Below are 19052 nucleotides of genomic sequence, written 5' to 3' on the forward strand. Positions count from 1 at the left end.
GGAGCCTCTAAGACTTTGCTGGGGAATCAGCTCGCAACCTATCACCAGTCAAAAAAAATCTCTCCTGGGAATGATGTGAACAAGAGTTTCAATGGCAATGTATTTGTCCACGATGACAAAGCACATCATAATCTTAAAGAATTGATTTTCCTAGCACATTCCTTTCCATATATTCTAAATAAAGAATCCATGACAGGGCTAGGCAGATGACTTCGTGTGTAAAGTGTTTCTGTGTAAGCATGGACATTCATTCATGTGCTGATCACTGCCACTCACTACAATGCCAAGGATGGCAGCCTGCACCTGAAATTCCAGCACAGGGGCTTCAGAGGCGTGAGGACCTCAGAGATTTTGCTCCACAGTCTGAAACAGTACGCTCCTGCTTCTGAGAAAGTCTGTCTGGAGGAGTAATTCACGAAGACCCTGGGAGTCATGTCCTGGTTCCTCTGTGCACACCCATACGGATTAAAGCAACCACACATACTTCCCTGACTCCCCTCAAGAATCACTGAGGACATTAAGTAGCTTGGTTTTGATCTTCCTCCGATATATACAGCAAATCATGCACTGCTCCATAAATATGTACGGTTATTGGTCACCATTAATACGTTAATGCAAACATTACGGAAACTTTCTAGATCATCATGGAATATACCCAAGGGAGCCAGGTGAAAATATATGTAAACATTTGACATTAACTAATACCCACAATGAGAAAGCTTCAGGGATTCTGCATGAGTGTAGAGAGGTATAGTATGATGGAGAGACTGGGTGAGGACAGAAACCAGAAGCCTTGGCCTGGGCCCAGTGCTATCATTACTAGCTGTGAGGGATGGGAGAGAGTCCCCCGACTTCCCTGCAACCTGGTTTCCCTCTTACAGAACAGAGCGGGGTCTGCTTTTGCTCCCTGTTCTCTTGTTCCCCTAGCGCCGGTTGCGCATGACGTTCACTGTCTTTATACACCCTCCTTCACTTGGAAAAGGAGCCAAAGCAATTTCTGGGTCTCTCTTTGTGATCTTGAGAACAGTAGGACGTGCTGAAGTGGGGTTTCCTTTCACCCCAAAACGCACGGAGGAAAAGCACAAACAAGACTGAGTGTTGAGAACAGAACCTTGGAACGACAGCTGCAAGCCAGGGCATCAGTTATGCTGGCCGCTCACAGCTGACTGGGAGAACCACTTGGGACAAAAGAAATCCACCAAGGTTTCCTTCGGAATATTTTACATTTACAACGGCCGCCTCCCCTTTCTTCGCCTATCATTCTTAGACTAGGACAGCCATCTGATACAGTTGCACTCAGGGAGAGAAGAAACCCAGAAGATGGTAGACTGATCCGGGGTCCTCTCCTTACCTCCGCCACACGACTCGGAGCACTTGGTGAAGCCCTCATATTCCCAGTCATACAGCTCATCCAGGTCCTGCAAGCCTTCCAAGAGTCCGTCTGCATTATCTGGGTTAAACTCCGGAATTTCCCCGTTGCAGGGTCCCGCGTAACAGGCACGCTGCGAGGCGGGCTTGGGCCCTTCACATTCATCCACAGGCAGGTCAGCCACGGACTGAGAGAAAGATAGGAGCACCTGGCATCTGACTATTCGCACCTGGGTTCCCACACCACAGGTGACGGTACAGGCCGACCAAGCTTCTGGAATGAACCTGCAGTTGATAAGGAAACAAGACGACAGGATGAGAAGCCCCAGGCAGGAAGCCATGGGGGCTGTGAGGGGCTGCATCGCACCTGCCTCTGCTCCCGAGAGCTGGACCAGGATGTCAGGGTGTGCTCGGGATCCTCCACCCTGTCCCGGGCTGGCAGCTTCACGTTATCTCATGAGGCTGGCTGGAGTGTGTTTCGAGAGTGTCATGTGAACTCCCAGCTGCGAGACATTCCAATCACGGACCACCTGCTTGCTCACTGCTCTGCTCCCCTCGTGGCCACGGGACATTGGTGGGGCTCCTCCTCGCTCTAAATCCCAGCTCTTGGGCCTCTTGCAGGATGCTGGCACTTCTTACACTAGGCTAATACTGATACTAAAAGACGATAACAAAACGAGCCCCTGGAGACATCCAGGACGAGTTTTCTCTTAGTTTGGAACACGTATCTTCAACTTTCCTCGCTCGGATTCAGTGTACTTCCCAGGATTTATTTTTATGCACAAAGAGGGATTTTTTTTTTAAAGCTTCCAAGAATGGCGTTGCCTTGTCCCTCACACATTCTTTGAATCAGTCTGAACTCCATGTCTTTTTATATCACATAGAAAACCACGCTCAAATTGAAAGCCACAGGCATGTTACAGTAAACAAGAGACTCAGCAGTCATACAAGTTTGTTCTGCCTCCTCCACCCCCACCCTTGGAAAGAAACGACACTAGTAAGAGCTTCCCCCCCCCCCCCGACTTTCTTTAGAGTGTATGAAAATATCCAAATTCCCCAAAAGCTTTTGCTCTTCATTAATCAACCACAGCCATAACTTCAGTGGCCTTGAGAGGTCCTAGGGGAAAAAGCCCGGAGGGATCCATTAACATTCTCTGAAAAGCTAGTATAATAATTTGGAGAACGAACTTTGGGGCTAATGTCCTCCTCCCCACCCCCATGATCCTCTGCTTTCTCACAGGGAGGCATGTCGGCAAGGCAGCAAACTAGGCTTCTTCACCATGACTTTGGCAGAGAAGGAACCGATAAGAAAATTACAGCATTGAAACAGTTCGTGGCTAGTCCAGGGAAACTGAAACTTGAACAGCAAACCAAACCATTGTTGATACAACCAAGATGCTTCCTGAGTCTGAGGTTGGCCTTCTGTGGGACAGAAGTGATCAGTCTGCCCGCGAGGAGTGTCCTTGCCCAAGGCACACACACGGTTTGAAGGCCTGGTAAATGACCCTTCCAAAAGAGCCTCCCTCTCGATATCCTGGAAGAGCCATCATCTAGAGTAGAAAGGCCACTAGACCTCCCACCAGAATGGTAAATAGAATGGTTACTCAGGATGGTCCCCAAAAAGTTTCACCCCAATATCATATTTGGCTTCTGTATCTTCTAGTATAGAGACATAGGGGCAAATAGTATTCCCAAAATATTTCAATGTCTTCCTCCTTTAAATAATGCCACCCGTCTGAACACTTTTGAAATATATAAAACAGAATGTATTATCAAAATCACCTATTGCACATTCTCTTATTGCATATTCACAGACACCTGCCTCACTCTTGGAATAAGAATCATAACAAACACACAGTCCTGGATTTTATAACACAGAATTCTGCTTAAGAGAAATGCATATTAAGTCATTTTGTAGATAAGAAAGCAATAGATGGCTTAACAAAGGAGTAACGAGTAATACTTTGGTTTTTTTTCTTTTAAAAAAATGTAGTACCCTATTTTGTCCTAAATTAGTGGCTCTCAACCTTCCTAATGCCATGACCCTTTAATACAGTTCCTTATGCTGTGGTGACCCTCAATCATAAAATTATTTTTGTTGCTGCTTCCTAACTGTAATTTTGCTACTGTTATGAATTTCAGTGTAAATATTTGTGTTTTCCAGTGGTCTTTGGTGACTCCTGTAAAGGCCTGTTGAACCTCCAAGGCTGTGAACCCGTGTTCTAGAGTAAGTTAGCAAGAACTCCAACTGCATCCTGTGAACTTTTCCTAGGATTCCTTCTCATGATACTTCTAATAGACTTCTTCTGTGACTCTCACACTGGAAGAGTCCGCAAGTCTTCCCCGTAAAGAGCTAGGTTAGATTTTGCACGTTGCGTAGTCTGTGTTGCTACATTCAAGCCAGCCATTGTTGGAAGAAGTGAGTAAGTAGATCAGTCAGGCTAGGTTCCAACAAAACTTTTGTTTTGTTTTGGTTTGGTTTTTTGAGACAGGGTTTCTCTGTAGCTTTGGGGCCTGTCCTGGAACTCACCCTGTAGACCAGGCTGGCTTTGAACTTACAGAGATCTGCCTATCTCTACCTCCAACAAAACTTTAGTTGTAGAAACTGGGTAAGAGTAGAGTAGGGGGTGAGATGATGAAGGGTCTGGATCTTGCCTGTGGGCTGTAATATTTCAACTGCTGTTATAAGAACAGAATGTCTGCTAGAGAGGCCAAACAGTCTGCGATTCATATACAGTTCCCAAACTTATTTTAGTTCTAGGTATCCCCCCTCTCTATATGTATATATGGTATACACACACACACACACACACACACACACCGTAACCAACTGTATTTGTTTGTGTTTTATTTTCTAAAGTGAGTCCTAGAATAGACATGACACACAAACTGTGTCCTCAGCTCCCTTTGCCTATAAGATGAATGACGTTACATTAAGTATCTTTGCAGAATCTGAATAATATCACCCCAAAGATACAGAAGTCCAATAGACCTACAGTAGCAAGAGTTCTTGTTTTTAAAGTAGGGTTTTTAAATGAAAAAGAATATGTAAAGATGCACATAATATATATGTGTGGGAATTTTTGACTATATGGATGGTAGAGTTGATAGTAATAAAATACCCTGTCCCCTCATAATAAAGGGCAAATAAACATCTGCTTTTCTCCAAATGAGAGTCATATCAAATGGAAAACAGCTTCACCGATATAGCTCCCAACCTGTGATCCTTAGGACCCCATGAGGTTCAGATCAATTAAAAACAATTCGATTTTGAGACGGTGTTGTCTCTTGGAAGCCATTTTAATTTCTCTGCTGCACACACGGTTAAAGCATAACACAGTCCCCACCTTGTTGAAGTCAGGAGATTATATTTCAAGGAAGACCATCCGATTGTACAAATGGCTCTAGGGGTAACTGTGTTTCTTCGGAAGCATTCCTTCACATTCCCACATCTTCTAGCTGTCCATTGATTATCTCGGGTTTTCAGGCCACGAGTGGGAGGAAGCAAGGCCTGAGAGAGGGCAGCAAGTGAGGAGGCTTAAGTGTGATGTTGTGAAGTCTCATCCTGAATATCCCTTGCTGAGCGGGATGCCCTGCAGTGGATAATAGTTCCGTGTTCTTACTGAAGCTTAACTTGGTCATCTCAAAAGTTCTTTGTGTTTGTGCAGCACTGCTGGATAAATGATAAAGAATGGGTGTGCCAGAGAAGTCTTCAAAAGACAGCTGTGAACTTCAGACGTGGTGACATGATCTCCATAAATAGTTTTCCCATTTCTGAGATCACACACACACACACACACACACACACACGGAAAATGAATGAAGTGGGCTTTGATCTGGCCTTTCACTGCAAGCTTAACTGTTCATCTCACTAACAAAGAGCTTCTGATTTAGACTTATTACTCGAGTCCCTCTTATGACACAGAAAGCAGTGACAATCACAGTCACTTGTAAGATCCCCAAGTGCTTTAGTTTGTTACCAACTATTATGAAGTTAGGGGCATGCCCCAAAGTAGTAAAAACAAACAAACTCTTGATTGATTAGCCGTATATCACTACAGACATGAGTCTAAATGAGGCTGGGGCTTTATGGGTATACTCTGAAACTGACATCTTAACTTTCCTTTTTGTCCTTACTTTGAATTTCCCCATCTCCTCCCCTCTCTTTTTCTCTTCCCCATCTCCCCTTTTCCACTTTTCTCCTTTATACAATTCTGTTTCAAAAATCATTTAGGGCCGGAAGACGGCCGAGAAATGCAAGTGCTTGCTGAGTAAGACTGGCCCAGCCCGAGGACATGGGTTTGATCCCCAGAACCCATGGTGTGAGGAAGAGACCAGCTTTCAAAAACTGTCCTCTGACCCATACATGTGCGCACATGTGTGTGTGTGCATGTACACACACTTGTGAACACATGTATGCACACACAGTAATAGAAATGAAAAATTACCAGAATTAGTCAGTGGAAAGATAACCTTATCAGTGTGCCATTTTTTAAAAAAAACATTCATTTTATGCATGCGTGTAAATGTTTGCTTGCATACATGTTTGTGCCTGGTACTTGTTAAGGCATTATATCCCTGGAACTGGACTTACAGGCTGTTGTAACCAACCATGTGGGTACTGGGAACTGAATTAGGGTTCTCTGTAAGAGCATCTCTCCAGTCCTGGAGGAATGCTATTTTTATATTGTTATTAGTCATAAGCCCTAGTTTCAAAATTCATATTGGCAGTTTCAGGGAATCACATTGCAAACGTCTACTTTTGGTAGTTTTCAATTTGAGTTCATTGTTTAGCGGTGAGTCTATAGGGTTGTGGCTTCCTCTTCTTTCTGGTACGTATTTATGTTTGGAATTTGTGGCATGGCAGCAGAGCGAGAAGAGAGGCAGGAATAAAGCGGAGCACTTGGGGGAAGTAATGGAGTGCTTGAAGATGGGTCACAGAGGAAAAGGAACGCTCTGTTGGAGACATCTTTCCTGATTACCTTATGAGGTATTCTTCCACTCTATCCGTTTCAGAAAACTGATAACGCAAATGACTTTCCTTTTACAAGGCAGATCAATTATCTAGTGGGATCTAGGGCTTCACTGCTCAATGTACACACTGATTTTGCATCCATTTGCAAATTCCTTTTATTCACATTTACTTAAATATGTTTGAAAAGTTTGTTCTTTTGCTTCTGGGTGACAATTGAGGTAGTAAGAGAGTAAGAGCTTTTGGACTGGACACAGTGACTTAAATGTAAGCTGGGTCTTTGTGCCTTGAAGGAAACTGGCAATGGATGGGAAAGGACTGCGGCTGGGTGAAAGGGAAGCTGCAGAGGGACAGCCTCTTGTCCTGTTTCTGTTCTTCTCCTTTCCCACCTCTCCATGACGTCAGGGAAACTGACACGAGGCTCCCTAATGTCTCAAATGAAGTTGGGGGGGGGATTCTAAAACCTTTATAAAACAATCAGATTAAACAGAAAAACCACAAAGGAAATGCTACAAAGGGAAGACAGCCCCTCAATTGATTTACCCAGGAATTTTCAAATCATTTACACAATCTGAAGTTTTACTTTAAAAGTGATCTCCATTGACAGTCAACATAATCCACCATATAAACAAACTGAAAAAAAAAAAAAAACCCGGGATCATCTCATTGGATGCTGGAAAAACCTTTGACAAAATAAAACATCCCTTCATGATAGAGGTCTTAGAGAGAGCAGGGATACAGGAGCACAGCTAAACATAATAAGGCAATATACAGCAAGCCAACAGCCAACATCAAATTAATGGAGAGAAACTCAAAGCGATCCCACTGAAATCAGGAACAAGACAAGGTTTTCCACTCTCTTCATGTCTATTCAGTATAGTAATTGAGGTTTTAGCTAGAGCAATAAGACAACAAAAGGAGATAAAGGGGATACAAATCTGAAAAGAAGAAGTCAAACTCTCACTATTTGCTGATGATATGATAGTTTACATAAGTGATCCCAAAAATTCTACCAAGGAACTTCTACAACTCATAAACACCTTCAGTAATATAGCAGGATACAAGATTAAATAAAAAAAAAAAATCGGTAACCCTCCTTTACACAGATGATAAATGGGCTGAGAAAGAAATCAGAGAAATATCACCCTTCACAATAGCCACACATAAAATAAACTATCTTGGAGTAACTCAAACAAGTGGAAGAATGACAAGAACTTTGAATCTTTGAAGAAAGAAATTGAAGAAGACACCGGAATATGGAAAGACCTCCCAAGCTCTTGAGTGGGTAGATTTAACATAGTAAAAAATGGCAATCTTACCAAAAGCAATCTACAGATTCAATGCAAGGCCCATCAAAATCCCAGTAAAATTTTTCACAGACCTCAAAAGAACAATACTCAACTTCATATGGAAAAGCAAAACCCCAGGATAGACAAAAACAATCCTGCATGATAAAGGAACTTCTGGAGGCATCGAGATCCCTGACTTCAAACTCTACTACAGAGCTACAGTACTGAAAAGTATGGAGTATTAGCATAAGAACAGACAGGAGGACCAATGAAACTGAGTCGAAGACCCAGATATCAGTCCACACATCTACGAACACCTGATCTTTGACAAAGAAGCAAAAAATATAAAATGGAAGAAAGAAAGCATATTTAACAAATGGTGCTGGCATAACTGGATATCAACATGTAGAAGAATGAAAATAGACCCATATCTATCACCATGCACAACACTCAAGTTCAAATGGATCAAAGACCTCAACATAAAACAAACCATACTGAACCTTATAGAAAAGAAAGTGGGAAGTACACTTGAATGCATTGGCATAGGGGATCACTTTCTAAATATAACCCCAGTATCACAGACACTGAGAGCAACAATTAATACATGGGACCTCCTGAAACTGAGAAGCTTCTGTAAAGCAAAGGACACGGTCAACAAAACAAAATGGCAGCCTACAGAATGGGAAAAGCTCTATACCAGCCCCACATCAGAAAGAGGGCTGATCTCCAAAACATATAAAGAACTCAAGAAATATGTCATCAAAATAACAAATAATCCAATAAAAATGGAGTACAGACCTAAACAGAGAACTCTTAACAGATGATTTTAAAATGGCTGAATATCCTTAGTCATCAGAGAAATGCAAATCAAAACTCTGAGATTCCATCTTACACCTGTCAGAATGGTCAAGATGAAAAACACTGATGACAACTTATGCTGGAGAGGATGTGGGGTAAAGGGAACACTCCTCCATTGCTGGTGGGAGTGCAAACTGGTATAGTCACTTCAGATATCAGTAGGGCGATTTCTCTGAAAATTAGGAAACAACCTTCCTCAAGACCTAGCAATACCACTTTTGGGTATATACCCCAAATACGCTCAATCATACCACAAGAACATGTGATAAACTACGTTCATAGCAGTATTATTTGTCATAGCCAGAACCTGGAAACAACTTAAATGCCCCCTGACCAAAGAATGGATAAAGAAGATATGGTACATTCACACAATGGAGTACTACATAGCAGAAAAAAAATTAACAACATCTTGAAATTTGTGGGCAAATGGATGGATCTAGAAAACATCATATTGAGTGAGGTAACCCAGACCCAGAAAGACAAATATAATATGCATTTACTCATGAGTAGCTTTTAGACATAAAGCAAGGAAAAGCCAGACTACAATTCACAATCCTCGAGGACCTAGACAACAAACAGGACCCTAAGAGAGACATAAATGAATCTAATATACATGGGAAGTAGAAAAAGACAAGATCTTCTGAGTGAATAGGAATTGTTGGGATCAAGGACATGGGTAGAAGGGGAAAGGAGAGGAAGGGAGGGGAGTGGAGAAAAATATATAGCTCAATAAAACAATTAAAAAATGATCTCCAAAGTATATTTTTGGCATGTTTGTCAAAAATAGGATGGCACTAAGTGCATGCTGCTGAGAAGGGCTTCAGTGGGAGGAGTGGGAAAGAGACAAGATAAGAGGGGTGAAAAGGACTAGCATCTATTAAATATTTGTATGAAATTGTCAAGGAATAAAAATAAACTTAAGTTTCAAAATGATCACTGAAAAGAATAGTTCTCTAAGACACTGCTCTATATTTTCTCAGAACCTGTCATCCCAGATAAATAGGATCTCACTTAAACATGCATAGCCCGGGCTAAGGGCACTAGGTGTGAATGGAATTATGGAGTGACTCTCCAGCACTGTCACCTCACAGCCTCTGGGGCTGCAGAGACCCATGTTAGTGATGTAGCTTCTATGGAAGTCTCCAGGCCAAGTGCTCCCCAGGGCCCCTCTCCACAGGGCCTCGGACAGGACCACTTCTTGCAGCTTCTCCGAATCCTTGCATATCATGCCTGCAGGTGAGTGAGCATCATAAGCACTATGATATGTCTCAGTAAAACTGAGAACAGATTGACGGAGCCTAGAACGCAAACAAAAGAGACTTTTCATTTGGGCTTCTTTGAGAGGCAGCCGGCATCTACATAAAGTTTCCAATAGCTTTCTTGCAGAAACTGCTTAGTGTCTGAAGTAAAAGAGAACCTGAGGGCATAAAGAGACACGGTCTTTTCAAGGATTTTCTCCCAGGAGGAGGTCTCCAGGAGGAGCACTGAGCTGTGGTGACTGAACTGGGAACTGAGATAACCTTTCCCCAGCGCACGTTTATCAGGACATTTTGTTCCACAACAGGTAAAGAAATGAAGACAGCTTCCTTCTTAAATGACGCCAAGCTTGCTTTGCTTCTCTGGGTACCACCTTCTCAGTCACCTTTCCTGGTCCATCTGTCCTCAAACCCTAAGGATTGTGATGTCTCAGAAGAGCTCTTGTTTGCAGCTTCCAATGTACTTATTAATAAGTCCTAATTTCAGTGATCATCAACAGGAAAAAATTTTAAAGTATTTAATCTTAGAACTTTTTCTTTTCAGAGAACAAATAATATTTACTGAATTGAAATAAATGATTAAATTAATATTAATCTTACTGGAAAAGAAAAAAAAACGAAATCAGGGCCAGAGAGATGACTCAGTGAGTAAAGGTGCTTGTGACCTGAGATCATTCCTAGTAACCCCCATGATAGTAGGGCAAAACTAGTTCCTGCAAGCTGTCCTCTGACCCCCACACCACATGCCAGGGCACACACACACCTGATGACCCATCTTATCCCGACCCAACTAAAGAAATCAATGTAAAAAATAATGGTACCTCGTCCTTCTATGTCAAACGCTAAATTGCACAGTGCTTTAAAGCATTTTACAAGTCAGTTGGTAAATCCTACCGAACTCCTGACGAAATGGGGACATTCGGCATCCCAAGTTAACACACAGATTGGCAATTCGAGCCATGGCACACATAGCTGATAAGGTTTCATATTTTTTAGTACATATTGCTATCTTTTCTTATATTTTTATTTCTATGTTCCAAAAGCATCTTTAATTTAAATGGATTTCTCTGTGTGTGATGGTGTGTGTGCATTTATGTATGTGCATGTGTGGTGTGTGTATGGTGTATGTGTGTGATGTATGGTGTGTGTGGTATATAATGTGTGTATGTGATGTGGTGTGTATGTGTAATGTATATGTGTGTGTGGTGTACAATGTGTGTGTATGAGTGTGTGGTGTACAATGTGTGTGTGATGTGGTAGGTGTATATGTGTGAGTGTGTATGTATAGTGTGTATGTGTGTATATAGTGTGAGTGTGTGTAGTGTAGTATGTGTGTGTATGATGTGTTTATATGGTATGTGTATATGTGTAATGTATGATGTATATAGTATATGGTGTGTGTGTGATGTGATACGTGTGTGATATATATGTGTGTGCATATGTGTGTACATGGTGTGTGTGATATGTGTGTGGTGTAGAATGTGTGTGTATTGTGTGTGCATGTGTCGTATATGCACATGATTGTGTGGGGATGCTTGCTGGTGCATGTCCATGTAGAGGTAAAAGCAGGGTATTGGCTGTTTTTCTCTGCTGCGCTCTACCTTACTGCCTTGAGATGAGATCTGAACCAGAAGCTTGTTATTTTGACTTGCCTAGACAGTTAGCTCTTACGATCCTCTTGTCTCTTTCCCCAAGTGATGGGATTGTAGGTCTTGGCAGCCATGCCCACCTTTTCACTTGGGTGCTGGGCATTCGAACGCAGGTCCTCATGCTTGAAGAGCAAGTGCTCTTACCACTGAGCCATCTTCCCAGGCCCCACAGATGGAATTCTTGATTTCCCCCATAGCAATGTATTCAACTTCCAGTCTTCTCTGTCACAGCAGATGTTCCTACTAGCCTCTGGTTAGAACAATTCACGAGTTCATCTTGACTCTTCAGTTTCCTTCAATTCTTAATTCCAATCGACAGGGCAGTTCTATCCGTTATTCCCTGAAATGCTAATTTACCCTCATTAACATCTTTTTCCATTTTCACTGTCAGTATCAACCACTGAATAATATTAGCTAACAGTGGTACTTATTGGCATACGTATTTCATGTACATAGCTCACCAAACCACTGGAGATGGGGACTGTTGGATACGCTGTAGGATGGGTAGAAGAGATTACCAGTGACTTTTCAATAAGCGCTGGCATTATTCAGCTTCTTGTCTAACTCTGTGAGAGACAGACTTGAAATATCTTTGACTAGGTATGTGTCACGCCAAAGAGATAGACATTTCCGTGTAATGGGCTGGTGATGACACAGATGTTTCTTGTGCATAGTTATTCAAAGCTTTCCTCTTGGTGTAAATGATTTTATCTTCTGGAAAAATGAACCTTTTTAAGCCCAACTCTTTATCTGAATTGGTTTCAAAACCTTAATGAGCTCCCTGGATAATTCATGATAAAAAATTCATTTGACACATTCATTTTGTGTTTGCATATGATTTATGATAGTTTTGAAAATTATATTTTCACGGCGCCACCTTCATTCCAATATCTAGATTGAGGCACAGAAATCATCAGGGTCACAATGTTGAATGAATAACCGAGTCAGTATCTCGTCCCTGGTTGACTGATCTACCATGCCCAGCCCTCAGTGGACTGCCTATGGTGTGCCAGTAAACCATGGCAACAGAAGCTAAGGCTGCGTCTTTTCTTGGTGACCACAGCAGCCACATCGGACTTCTGTCTCTGCTACCATCATGAGTCATTCTTTCAATGATTTTACATGGTGCTTAAATATAATCTTCCTAAGGGCACATTATACCATCCTCCACCTTCGTCTCCCCCTTCCCCCTAGCCACGCATATCTGTTTTCACTTCTAGGAATGCATGCAGTTCTTTCCTGATTCAAGAGTCGGATATCTGTGGATACTTTCTTGGTGATCCTTTCCTGTGTCTCAGCTTAGAATAATTTTTTTTCAGCTATCCTTGGACCTCAGCTTATATATGTTTTGCAAAGAGGCCTTTCCAGGTTCCTAGATATATGGGATTCGTTGCTGAACTAACCACGGGTAGCCAGCCAGCCTTCCTTCTTTCCTATTTTGTATGTGCTGTGGGCAAGAAAGATGTCAACCCCGGGTGTTATTCTTTACATGCCACCCGCCCATCTATTTTTTTTTTTTTTTTTGACAGATCTCTCTATGGAGTTCTGGCTACCTGTGAGCTTGCTATGTACCAGACTGGCCCAAAACTCCCAGAGATCTTCTTGCCTCTGCCTCCAAAGTGCTAGAATTAAAGGTATGTGCCACCATACCCAACCTCATCTTGGGTTTTTGCGGCAGTGTTATTTATGGCATCAACTCACCAATTAGGCTCAGTGAGCCCTAGAAATCTTGTCTCTGTCTAGCTAATGCTTGAATTACAACCTTGTGCCACTAGGCCCAGCTTTTCAATTCAGGTTCTGGGCAACAAATGATGCCGTCATGGCAAGCACTTTAATGACGGAGCTATCACCCTCCCTCGGCTTTTCTCTCCCTCCCACTCCCTCTTCCTCTCCCTCCTCTCTCTCTCCTCTCCCTCCCACTTCCTTCCTTTTCTTTGTTTGATTCAGGGTCTTACACTGTAACCCAGTGGTGTAGGAGGTCTTTCTGTTTATGTGTTGCTTTCATTGGTTGTATAAAGAAACTGCCTTTGCCTAGTTGATAGGACAGAACTTAATTAGGCGGAGTAGACAAAACTGAATGCTGGGAAGAAGGGCAGAGTTCCAAATGCCATGGATCTCCTGACTGAGATGGACGTTGGTTTAGAGTCTTGCCGGTAAGCCACAGTCACATGGCGACACACAGATTAATAGAAATGGATTAAATTCAGATGTAAGAATTAGCCAATAAGAAGTTAGAGCTAATGATCCAGGCAGTGTTTAAATGAATACAGTTTCTGTGTGATTATTTTGGGTATAAGCTAGCCGGGCAGTCGGGATGACAAGAAGCCTGCTCCTCCTGTTACAGCCCAGGACTTAGAACACACCATGTAGTCAAGACTGGCTTAGAACTTTTGTGGCAATCTTCCTGCCTCGGTCTTCCAAGTGCTGGGGTTATGGCATGAGAGCTGGTGTGCACAGTCTCGTGTTTCATTTATCTGATGGTAGTTAGCTACTTTTTCATAACTACAGGGCTCATTTCATATCGATGGGTTGCTGGGTAGCCACGTAGCTTGAGGAACAATTAAACTCTGTGCCAGCCACCCTTCCCAAAGTCCTCAGTGGAAATGCTGTTTTATAGGAGAAAGGATTTTGAGACAGATGCTGACCTCATAATTTATATATGATGCTCTGGCCAAACACTGCCTTATCTTAGTGCTATCCATCCACTCAGTAAAGAAGGACTTGGAGCATTCTGGATCTCATCTGAGGTTACAGGGACTCACGGAGAGCCTTTATCTTTGTTAGAATTTACTTTACAAGACTCAGCACATGCAAAGCAATTGTGGGGGTAAGTGATATGCTATTAATTGTAGATAGTGAATAGGAGCGGAGCCAAATTACTGTCCTCACAGATGACAGAGGAGGACGTGACACTACTTTAGATCACCTTTCTGTGCTCTTCTGCTGTGCGTGAACAGAGTATGACTTTGTGGGCCTGCTTTCCCTGGAAGATCCTCTGACTATTTAAAAGACTATATCCCAAAGGGACTCAAGACTCCGCGAGGCCGACAGCTATCTGTGCGCCCGTGGTTCTCAGCTTAACTCCACAATGAAATTTTAAGTCGACACCACTCAGCCCTGACTTTGATAAAAATCTAAAGCACTGTAAACTCAGAATACTTCGTGTAGACCGTTTCTCCTTGCAGTGGTGAGTGAAATGAGTTTATCTTGCATTTCTGTGAAGCTTTCTTTCCTTTACTTCAACAAGTTTGGCAGAGCTTTCCAATGAAAAGTTCAGTTCATTAAAAATGACCTTAATGGACTTAACATATATTGGTGGTGACAGGGTCGATGCTTTATTTTGGCACAGGAGGACCCCATTAATTCGTCTTTGTCACTCTCTAGGGCTCAGCTGAGCAAGAGCTCAGAGTCAACTTTCTGAAGGCAGCTACAGAGTGAGCAACAGAGCCGATGGTGGGAGGGGATGATGGATATAGGACTTCTTGGATGGCAGGGAAGGTCTTTACTGACCACATGAAAATGGCTGTGTCTGTGCTTTTGACTTTATTATTGATTTTGCTGTCTCTGTGCATGCGGGGAGCTATCAGTGGGGACCGCGTGTATTAATTCAGAGCAGAAGGCTGCTTTTTCCTGGGAGCAGTTTCTGAACCTTCCTTACTCATTTTTACAATTTCCCATACATTTATTATTAATTAAAATTCAAACAAACAAGCAGAAAACCTATCCTTTGTGTGTTAGGATAAACTCTGGACTGAGTTAAGAGTGTGGGACACACGAGTCTTCAAGGAGCTGCAGGCTGAGTTTCAGGATAAATCTTGTCGTTCTTAAATGGTCTTAGAACAAGTTGTTTTTATAATGGGTTCTTACAAATAGATTTTAAGTCTTGAAGATTCTATAGGAATCAATGGTCTAAGGAAAGGTTTAGTTATGGCAACAGGTAATTTATTTAACATGGCCTGTACTGGCTACTTTGCATATGATAATCCTCATAATCCCTATTATGTAGAACTATAATGTTCAGTTCACAAGTGAGGAAATGGAGGCTTATGGGGTCAGTCACCTGCCCAGGCCTGTTGTTGCTAATAGAGACCCAAGTTGGGGTGCATCAATACTCTGTGTGGAGAGATAGCTGACTTTTAAACTTCAATCCTAGCAGGGCTAAATCCATGTTAGGGCATATAAATACATGGCCCCATTCCTCACCAACTCAGAGGTGGCAGCTGAATGTATTTGAGAGAAAAAAAAAACGACTTTAGGAAACCATATTATTTTTTTCGTCTGGTTTCAGCACACAGGTTTGTGCACTGAGGAATAAACAGCGACAGAAATGTGTGATTATTTGCCATGCAGGACCCAGTCACCTTTGCCCAAGTAATAACTTTGATATCAATGCCATATTCAAAGAAACTCTATCATAATCTGCCAACTATTCACATCAACATGTCCCTCCAACCTTCATAATATATATATATATATTAATTTCATCTATTTATTTTTTTAATCACTTATTTACTATGACCTATTAGCTCAACTATTCTGATATTTTAGCCCAGAGACAGATATAATTCTAATAGGTAGTGCAGAACTGGGGTTCTAATTTCAATCATACCACACATACCAAAACATCAAGTAACATTTCCTTTTTGATTAATTTGTTTGATTATTTTATGTGCATGAGAGTTTAACTTGCATGCATGCGTGTGTACTCTATGTGTACCTGGTGGCCACAGAGGTCAGAAGGGAGCATCAGAAGATGACTGGAGTTATAGACGTGGGTCCTGGGAATTAAATCTAAGTCTTCTGGAAGAACAACAAGTGCTTTTAATCACTGAGCCCCCAGTGACATTTCTTAATTCATGTAGAGCGCATCTATTTAATTTGGGGATACATGGCCAATATTTAAATTTGAGTTTTATTGCTTCTCTGATAAGAACGCCCAGAGATTTCTTCCTTTTAAAACATTTATTGCACCCAACCACTGAGACAGGGGGGCCGATCTATTGGGAGCTCACCAAGGCCAGCTGGACTGCTACTGAAAAAAACATGGGATAAAACCGGACTCTCTGAATGTGGTGGACAATGAGAGCTGACGAGAGGCCAAGGAGAATGGCACAGGAGCTTTCATCTGGCGATGGATCGAGAGAGAGACAGAGACCCAATTTGGATCAACCGTCTGAGCTCTTAAGGTCCAAATGAGGAGTAGAAGGAGGGAGAACATGAGCAAGGAAATCAGGACCATGAGGCGTGCACCCACCCACTGTGACAGTGGAACTGATCTATTGGGAGCTCTCCAAGGCCAGCTGGACTGGGACTGAATAAGCATGGGTTGAAACTGGACTCTCTGAACAAGGCGGACAATGAAGGCTGATGAGAAGCCAAGGACAATGGCACTAGGTTTCGATCCTAATACATGAACTGGCTTTGTGGGAGCATAGCCTGTTTGGATGCTCACCTTCCTGGACCTAGATAGAAGTGGGAGGACCTTGGTCTTCCTGTAGAGCAGGGAATTTGGACTGCTCTTCAGTATCGAGAGGGAGGGGGAGTGGACTAGGGGGAGGAGAAGTGGAGTGGGAATAGGGGGAGGGGAGCGGGGGGAGGGGGCAATATGTGGGAGGAGGGGGAGGGAAATGGGAAATGGGGAGCAGTTGGAAATTTTAATTAAAAAAGAATAAAAAAAAATAAAACTGCTATTTCTTATGTGCACGAGTGTTTTGTCTGTATGTAGTTTTGTGTGCTACATGTGTGCCTGGTACCTGCTGAAGCCAACAGAGGGCACAGGATTCCCTGGAACTGGAGTGACAGAGAATTGTGAACTGCCATGTGGGAGCAGGGAATTAGATTCAGGTCCTCTGGAGGAGCAGGTAGGGTTCTTAACCACTGAGCCATCTCTCCAACTCCAACCCTGAGGTTTCTTGAGAGTGAAACCTTATTTAGTTAGTAACTTTGCAGTATCTTATCTACCACAAAGTCACTGTGCCGAGCAGGTGGCTCATGGGTCAGATTTAGCTCTTGCCGTTGAAGCATGAATGGTCAGCAGGTGCTGAGTTCTTCCAAAGTTATCTGTTGTGAAATGTGTAATTGTGCATCAATGTCTACTTAATTTCTTGATCTTACATGAAATGACTCTTGATTCTTAAAATGTCTATTTCTACATATAGTGAAGATATTCCTTGGCATGGGAGATGGCTCAGTCACTAAAGATTAAGGCACACACACACACACACACACACACACACCAAAACAAGAAAAGAACTTCCTTGTTAATTTCCATGGCCTGAGATTCATGAAGAGAACAAAAACTCAGGTACCTTGTATTGAGAATATGAAAATCATTGCTGTCTATACGTCTCCCTATTGTTTGATTCTCTGTATATTCTTTGCAGAATGAGAATTTATGCCCCAAGATGAGATTTCTAACCATTTTTTTAAAGCTGCACATTCTTAAGCACTACGTTAAGAAATTCACACTATCTAACAACTTAATGGGGTATAAATATCAACTAAATATATTGAGATGTAGTCCTAAATGTATTGAAATGCCGTCTCCCACAAGATAAGCAAGGCACATGAGGACTGTAGGATCATCTTGGGGAGCTCTCATTGGTCCTTCTGTTTAGACCAGAATCCTGTGGGTTCCATTCAGAGGGAAGAATTTCCTTCTGTTTCTTACTGAGTCAGTCCCGTGGCTAACCTGATGCCACCTGGAATCCAGGTACCACCGCTGCTTTCCAACTGTTTTTCTTTTCCTCTGGCTCATGTCAAGGCCCTTCATGATAATAGTTTAAGTCCTGATTGTTACAGTGAAGATTCCAAATGGCTTACGAACCAAAAGTGTTGACTGAAAATCTACTAAGATAACTCAAGAGCTTTAAAGGGCAAACTCATGGCAGAAGGACCGCCCCAATCTTACCTTTGAGAGGCAGCACTATGTGGGTCCCCACCTGGTGGGGGTCAGCTAATATTAATATTAATTTTAATGTATTTGGTTGGTTAATATTAACATTAATTTTAATGTATTTGCTACGCAGAACCCGAAAGGACATGGCACATCACTGCTTACTCTGAACCCATCAGGAAAAACTGCCAGCAACTGAAATTTACATGGAAGAACTGAGCTTCCCCTGAATGTGCTATTAATTTTGGCTTTCTCTACCTGAGATGTTTTGCTTAAGACTCCAAAGTCTACAAAGACAAAGTCAGAGTGCTGGTGCATCTTGGTCTTACTTTTGTGTGTTGTAAATACATCTCCTTCAAAAGCTGCCCTCTAGGACATTAGGGGTTCTGTTCCCACTTGGAGGAGCTAAGGAGACAAACATTTTCCTTCCCATTCCGTGTCAGCCAAGCCAGATGAAGAGCAACACTTCTTTAAAAGTCCTGGAGATCACCATCGCACGAGATTTTATCACTTTTCCAAGAAATTGAGCTGTCAAAGAGGTCATGATGTGTACTTGTCAAACGGCAGAGGTGGGGATGTATACATCTCAGCTAAGACTGAAGGCAAGGTAGGGGAATCTATCAGTAATCAGTTTGTTTCTTCCAGGTCCAAATATCCAATTGAACAGTCACATTGCAGTTTCGAACTACCACAGAATCAAGTTACTTCTGACGATTTAAAGGGGATTCTTTTTAACAACTAGGTGTACCCCACTTGGTTTGCTGT

At 42.3% G+C, this 19052-nt stretch overlaps 1 protein-coding gene across 1 annotated transcript in view; it reads right to left on the reverse strand.

Annotated features, from left to right (window-relative positions):
• The window catches only part of Adamtsl1 (ADAMTS like 1), a 376638-nt gene that overhangs the window by 162886 nt on the left and 194700 nt on the right, over positions 1-19052 (reverse strand). The window contains exon 14 of the mRNA XM_057784262.1: positions 1352-1653. Within this exon, the coding sequence (XP_057640245.1) occupies positions 1352-1653 (302 nt within the window). The remainder of the gene's footprint in view (positions 1-1351; positions 1654-19052) is intronic.

The sequence above is a fragment of the Chionomys nivalis genome, chromosome 11 (genome assembly GCF_950005125.1).
Source record: "Chionomys nivalis chromosome 11, mChiNiv1.1, whole genome shotgun sequence".
Lineage (NCBI taxonomy): Eukaryota > Metazoa > Chordata > Mammalia > Rodentia > Cricetidae > Chionomys > Chionomys nivalis.